Genomic DNA, 6,971 nt, shown 5'->3' on the forward strand with positions numbered 1-6,971 from the left:
AGTGGAAGGTGGAGGAAATGCCGGGAGACTGCGGTCACGACTTTTGCATGGATGGAGTGGCTAAATACTTTGCAACCTCCTTTGAGTGAGTGTTTTCACTGTATGTGTATGTACAGTGTATGACTATGTTATAATGCTTGAAAAAAAGTTTGATTAATTAGCTAATGTCACTGTTTAAAAAAAAAAAAAAATCAGATCACTTCAGAATTTGAAAACAAGAGTTCTTATAACTTGACGCATTTTGACTCAAAATGATGAGTTGAATGAATGAACAGCTGAGTTTACTCAAGTCATCAAATTAAACGTATAAGAAATAAAACTAGCACTTTAGCAGGTTGGGCTGCCAGATAGTTAAAAATTGAGGAAATACACATGGTTAAAATTACACTTGAAATTATATTATGATTGTTTTCTTAATAATCAAAACAATCCTATGACTAAGGCTCCTCAACAGCGAGGATGTTAGTTCTTAATGTTAGATGAAGATGAAACTCCTTAAACTTAGAAAATGTAAAAGGGAGCAAGTCTGTCCATCGTCACTGTCTATATGACTGCTTGATTTCAACTTCTTATCATGTTTAGTTGATTAAACTCTAAATAGTTTTACATTTTCATCACAAATAAGATGGCTTTGAATGATTTAAACAACCAAAGTGCAGTTGCCTCACATCTTAAAGGCAGCAGGGCAGCTTATGTTACTAACCTGAATACATTTAAAATGCTTTAGACCCAGATATACTGTGGTTGTAGAGCAGGGGTGATCTGGAACTTGGAAATGACAACGGATGAATCTGGGGCCTCATGTCTATAAATAGTATACCATAAATAAGGTATAAGCAATTGAACTATTATTATCGATATTATTATTACATCATCCAGGGGAGGGAGTGAGTCAGGCAGTCTGCAGGTTGGATCTACAAAAGACAGGCCTGTGGAGATGAGGTAGTGTCTGTCCTGTCCTGTTGATATGCAGCGTTAAGTTCGCAAAAAAGTGAAGCCATCTGAAGACTTTCTGAAGCATAGATATATGCAATTGTTACTTATTGACTTGTCAAATGCTATGTGAGTGCTTCACCAAGAATTCAACACATTTCATTTTTCTGTCAACGAGAGTCTTCATCAGTCTTCATGCTAACCTATCCTGGTTTGTGTCGAACCTCTGCGTCCCAGGTTGTGTCTGAAGAGGCAGGTGGTCGACCTGATAGAGGAGGGCTTCTCCACTGACCAGCTGGACGCTCAGCCTGCTGTCAACGTGGAGGACTGGTAAGGCACATGCATGTTCACACCTTACGTCAGTGAGGAGCAGCGCTGGTTAAAGGGAGGCTCATCCTGCAGGTATTGCGCCAGGACAGACTGCGGCTGCGTCTACGAGTTGACAGTGTGTCTGCTGGACGAGAACCACGAGGTCTTACAGGAGTTCAGACCTGAGCCGGTGACCATGGACCCCGAATGTGACGACTGTTCGTGGAAACAGGTTTTCAAAGCCTTTTAATTGCACACAGGAGACAATAGTTTGAATGCCGTGTTAATTAAAAGTCCAAGTAACTGTGTGGATCACAGCGGTTTTCTCTCTGTGCTTGTGCTCCAGGTCAGCCACACCTTCACTGACTACGGCCCTGGAATGCGTTTCATCTCCTTTGAACATGGAGGACAAGATAACAAATTTTGGGATGGTTGGTTCGGAGTCCGAGTCACCGGGAGCTCCGTTACAGTCGAGGTCTGAACGGGAGGAAAAACAGGGAGAGTGGAGGGAACCGAGGAACACAGTAAGGAGGAGAAGAAACAGGAACTAGAGTAAATGCAAAGGCTTCACAGTGTTGGTTTGGAGGTATCAAGAGGACCAGCTTTGCCTTACACTTGTGCTGTTCATGCTGTGGAAACATAGTGCTGCTATCAGGATTCTAGTTACACATGTGTACAGCGACACACAACACACTTTGGCTTTACTAACCTGAAAATCTCAAAACTGCTGCTTGCAACAAGTCATTAACCATAATCTACTCCTGCACTGACATATCCTGCCGTGAATCTGAGCGATGTGTTTGGTGGGTGGGGTGTTCAAAACAATCAAATGCTTTATCTTTTAAATGAGAAATAAAATTCTGAAATAAATGATGGTGTGTTATTACTTTGCTACGTCTGTTCGGTAACATTTTACATAAAAAATATTGCAGTCAGTTACACAGTCTCTCCTAAGGTTAACAAGCTGTAATCATAATGCTTCTTAAATCACATATTGAACAAAGATATCAGTAGATGTGACTTTCTTCTGTGGTAAACATATTGCCACCTTTGGCAGAAATAACTTTTTCTAAGTATTTTGCACAACTATCAAACAGTCTTGCAAGATGTTAAGCAACTTTCTTGCATGTACTTCCTGTTTCGAAAACATTTAAATGAATAGAAGGCTGATCTGGGCTTTATACTCTCCTTAACCCTCCATTTCTTATTTCAGAGCTACTCCTTGGATTTGTTAAACTTTATCTTCCCATTATCTTCAGACACTCTTTGCTATGATGCAGATATTTTAATCTCTGAAAATTGTTCAGTCCCAGAGGCAGTGAAAGCAAACCCAAACCAATACATTTTCACCACCTTGTTTCATGGTTGGTGTTAGATTTTTCTCCTGAAAAGCTGTATTTGGTCTATTCCTGCTATGGCCAACATACCTCTGTATTTGAGTCATCTGTCCAGAGCACATTATTCCAAAGAAGCTGCTCTTTGGATGCATGTTTATTGCCAAATATTTTCACAGTAGTTTTCCTCCAATGATCTTTCTGGACAGAAGGCCTTCGAAGGGGTTACATTTGTGTAATCTCTTCCTAATTGTAGATGCAGCACTTCTATACTAACAGCTTCAGAGTTACCTGAAGATCCTGTGAGGAAATTCAGAGGTTTTTTTTTTCCACCAGTCAATCCTGGAGAGATTGGCACCATTTGTAGCCAATTTTTCTCATAGTGGAATTATTCTTTTCTCATGATTTGGAGATATTTCTGAAATCCTTTATGATACAGCATGCAAAGTTTAAAATAAATAGATAAAGATAAATAAAACACCATCAACCAAAAAAGGCATTTAGTAAAAATGTTTTATTTTCATTAAATCAAATTTGTATAACTCAAGTCAAAGATGATGGCATACTGTAATATAACAGTTATAAAAGAATATAAATATATATATGATGTGCAGGCTGCTAAATTTGTGAATGGCAATAAAATGCAGTACTAATTCAGTGGGCAACGCACACAAAGTGATTCACACATTGCTGTTTTCCTTCTGCTACAAAAGTGTGAGTGACATTGGCTAGTTTGTGATAAAAGCTAATTAGGATTAATTCATCATTTGTCACTTTCTGCCTGCTTTCTTGCTTAATGGCCAAAAAAAAGTGCCTTTAACTACTCAGAATTGCTGTAGGGAAAAATAAATAAAAAAGGATAAATTTCATCCTCTCTGCAGGTATTATCACTGTGGTCATGTGTAACTCAATTTAACTATCACATCCATGCAAAAAAAGCCAGTATTAAAGGAAAGGGATTGTCAGTGACGTGATGTGTTTGTGTGCAACTCTGGCCTCTGATCTCATTCATGGTCGACTTACATCAACACAGCTGTCTGGCATATTCAGGCAGGCTACAGAGTCAGAAGCTTAAATCGGTACAACATCAGGAGCAAAGATTGTCCGATTCAGCATCTCTCTATTGTAAGTCTTCTTTTAGGAAGTAAGACAGCACCACAAATGTACTAAAGCATGAGCGGGTTTATGTCAGCAACAGTGTGTGTGTGTGTGTGTGTGTACATAGCGCTCCTGAGCGTGACAGGTCCAGATAAAAGAGGGCACCAGAACGGGCAGGACTCTCATCATTCTCCTTGCGACTGCATCTGTTTACAAAAGGCCTCAAACTGCTGCTGCTCCAGCTCTGTCATCACCTTGTTCAAAGCATAGATCTACAAATAAAAGGAGGACACAAGCATGATTATACAGAGTTAAAAAGCCAACACATTTTTGGGATTTGTACATGTGTTGAAAAATCAAACACGGAACCTCTGCTCTCTGTCGCTGTTTGAGCTCTTGCTGCGCAGATTTCTGTTTGGCTCGGTCTCCTCTGGTCGGGGTCGAGTTCAGCTTTGGCTTGTCCTTGCGGCAGGCAGGCTCCATGATGGCTGCCTCCCACTCAGTCAATCTGAGAGGTTTGGGATGAGATACGCGATATTTTTGAGACTCTTTGAAAATGCAAATGCACTCAAAACAACAAAGATGTTTTTGGAGTCAAAGCATCCAAGGTACTTCAATGAATTGAACTTCTAAGTGTAGATGTGTTTTGAAATGGAGAGGAGCTCATGACAGGATCTCTGATGTGTCCAACTGTGGCTACTTGCTGAGCATTGAACTAGAGATGTCATAATAGTAATTGGAAATGTTTTGAAATCATTTATTGTTTAATCTGTTTTAAAGAGGGAAAAAAAAGTCAAACAGTGGCTGGTTCAAGCGTTTTAAATGTCAAGTTCTTTTTTGTTTTTTAACCTGATTGGCAATGAATAACTGATTATCTTTGGGTTTTACTCGAGGAAAACACCACCTTGTGCTGTGGGGAATGTTACTTGTCATTACCTACATCTCAATTTACAGGGTTTATTTGACAGATTAAAAACACATGGAGAATAATGGTTAGCAGCAGCCCTACATGTAAGCTAACGTCTAGTCGACACCAAATTTACAGAAGCAATAAAAGGTTTCTGAACGGGACAGGTTAGCTGTGCTGCTCAGACAGCAGTTAGCTAAATGCTAAACGTCTGGGAATAAAGCTTGGTAAGTTAACCGTTAGTTAGCTAATGCTAGCTCCATGCTAGTTTTCTACAGTTTTTACACAGTCACATTCAACCCAACAGTCGCACTTTCACTTCACATAATGGCGCACTTACCCGTGATGACAGTACAAACAGAACAGGCAGAAAACAGGAATACAATTTGCTTAAAAATATCCACTAAGTTGGCTGCTGCTAGCTACTAGCCGAGGAAAACAGCTGTTACCAAGGTGTCACCCACAAACAAATCCGTGGTCGGTAGTGAAGCGCTTGTACAAAGGTTCCGACCTGGAGTCGCGACATTAGTTCCGTTTTCTTCTTCTTCGTCTTCCTTTTTTTCTTTCTTTCTTTCTATTTTATAGCAGTACAATGTAATTTAGCATTACTGCCACCAAGTGTTGTCAAATGTGAACGTCTCGTCTTTTTTCTGAATCAATGAAAACTAAGTGGCATGAATTTTTTTATTTTTATTTTATTTTTTTTTGCAAAACTGTGCACACATTCTCATTCACTTAAACACATTTTGCACTGTGATGCACAGGTGGCACAAGTTATAAACAAAATGACACAGAACTGATCATAGTTGTTGCGTTACGTGTTGATGTGATGAAACCAATATTAGCCAGATCTGAGATTGCAAATAAGACAAGTGTATATAAGTGGTGGTGTGCAGAGAGGAAGAGGAAAAGCAAAAACTGAAATACGAGTAACTGTGGTGGACCATGTTCTTATTCATGGCATGACAGTGACGGAAGCAGGATAAAGAGCACAGCCCAGCCTCAGCACATTCTCTCATTGAAGGTTCACTGTGAACAGAAAGACTTGTATCTTCTTTTAACAGCAAAAGGCTCTTTTAGTTAACATTGTCCTTCAAAACAATGTCATTAGACTACAGCAAGTTGTAGAAGACAGTGTACATTTTGAGGGAATCAACAGTGTTCTCCAGTGCCACAGCAAACCTACAGATGAGCAATGACTACAGTATGTGTACATACAGACACATTCAGTACTGATTGTTTACAGCACAGTAGCATAATGCTGCGTACTACTGTCAAAACACATTGTATTACATATACAGTAATGCATATAAGTCACTTGTGTACCCATCTTACAGCACATGTCTGTCTTTTTACAGCACTTACACAGTAAAAATAAATCTATTACCGCACATACAGTGTTTGAATTGGATTCAATGGAAAGACCTCATTAATACATTTTTGTGGATGAAGCTGGGTTCAATCTGACAAAGAGCAGAAGGGGAAACCTAACTGGCATCCAGAGAATCCCGTCTGCTAGTATGCCAACATGAGTTTTCACCGTGCAGTTCCAATAAGAGAGTGGTTCAACATCAACACCCAGCGATTCATAAATGTTTGCCTTCCACTTTGCTCCCCCTTTAATTAAGCCAATCGAAGAGTTTTTCTCTGCATGGTGGTGGAAAGTATAAGATAGACAACCCTACACCTGGAAAAATCTCCTCGCTAACCAGACCCACTGCAAAGACTTGATGCTGAGGCAGAACGAATCTCTTGAATTAGAGTTCGCAGTTACATTTAAAGTGTACTCGACCTGTCCAGGGTGTCCCCTGACTTCACCCTGAGTCAGCTGGGACTCCAGCCCCCCCGCGACCCTAGTGAGGATTAAGCGGTGTATAGATAATGGATGGATGGATTTAAAGTGTACTGTAACATGGTCATTTTAAGTGTTTATTGTTTTTTTTTTACTGTATGTGCTGAAGAGTTGTGATTAGTTTCTTCTTGAAAAGGCAATTATTGAATAATGTATAAACCAACATTAATTTTTCTGGTGCTGCATGCCCTGAACCTTGTTTTCCATTTTCTGATGTGGTGTGTAATGAATGCTGTGTAGTGTTTTCATTTTGACCTGCTTTGTGTATGATCTCAGCCTGCATGTTCTTAATTTTGCAGTAAGACTGGTCAGATGATGTGAATTTCTCCACCGTGAGATTAATAAAGGCATATCGTATGATCAGATCATTGGTGAATGTGTTCATTTTGAGGGAACGTTGTCTTGAATGATTTAAAAACACGCTCGCCGTAATCTCTCTCCACCTCTCTGTTTTTAAAAACAGAAAAAAAACTCCCCCCAAAGAAAAACATAAAATAAAAAAAAGACATGTTTAGTTGTGCTTAGTTATCTGTTATTG

General features: G+C 39.6%; 2 protein-coding genes across 2 annotated transcripts in view; one reads left to right on the top strand and one right to left on the bottom strand.

The window, feature by feature from the left end:
- Positions 1–2,112, top strand: part of fbxo2 (F-box protein 2) — a 2,887-nt gene extending 775 nt beyond the window's left edge. Inside the window, exons 2-5 of the mRNA XM_008294032.1 lie at positions 3–85; positions 1,171–1,263; positions 1,336–1,474; positions 1,589–2,112. Coding sequence (XP_008292254.1) covers positions 3–85; positions 1,171–1,263; positions 1,336–1,474; positions 1,589–1,723 — 450 coding nt within the window. The 3' untranslated portion in view covers positions 1,724–2,112. The remainder of the gene's footprint in view (positions 1–2; positions 86–1,170; positions 1,264–1,335; positions 1,475–1,588) is intronic.
- Positions 2,113–3,071: 959 nt separating this feature from the next.
- On the bottom strand, positions 3,072–5,080 carry svbp (small vasohibin binding protein). The gene is made up of 3 exons (XM_008294031.1): positions 4,922–5,080; positions 4,044–4,182; positions 3,072–3,946 (listed from the first exon to the last, which is right to left on the bottom strand). The coding sequence occupies exons 2-3, from the start codon at positions 4,155–4,157 to the stop codon at positions 3,860–3,862; spliced, it is 201 nt and encodes a 66-aa protein (XP_008292253.1). The 5' UTR covers positions 4,158–4,182; positions 4,922–5,080; the 3' UTR covers positions 3,072–3,859.
- Between the last annotated feature and the right edge of the window lie 1,891 nt (positions 5,081–6,971).

Source organism: Stegastes partitus, unplaced genomic scaffold (genome assembly GCF_000690725.1).
Source record: "Stegastes partitus isolate 25-593 unplaced genomic scaffold, Stegastes_partitus-1.0.2 Scaffold931, whole genome shotgun sequence".
In the NCBI taxonomy this organism is placed as follows: Eukaryota; Metazoa; Chordata; class Actinopteri; family Pomacentridae; genus Stegastes; species Stegastes partitus.

What these genes read in the sequence shown, in the direction of transcription:
- svbp (XM_008294031.1), bottom strand. Translation starts at nt 4,157, where the DNA reads ATGGAGCCTGCCTGCCGCAAGGACAAGCCAAAGCTGAACTCGACCCCG. An exon ending in AACAGCGACAGAGAGCAGAG is followed by an intron (nt 3,947 to 4,043) that starts GTTCCGTGTTTG and finishes TTTTATTTGTAG; the next exon opens with ATCTATGCTTTGAACAAGGT.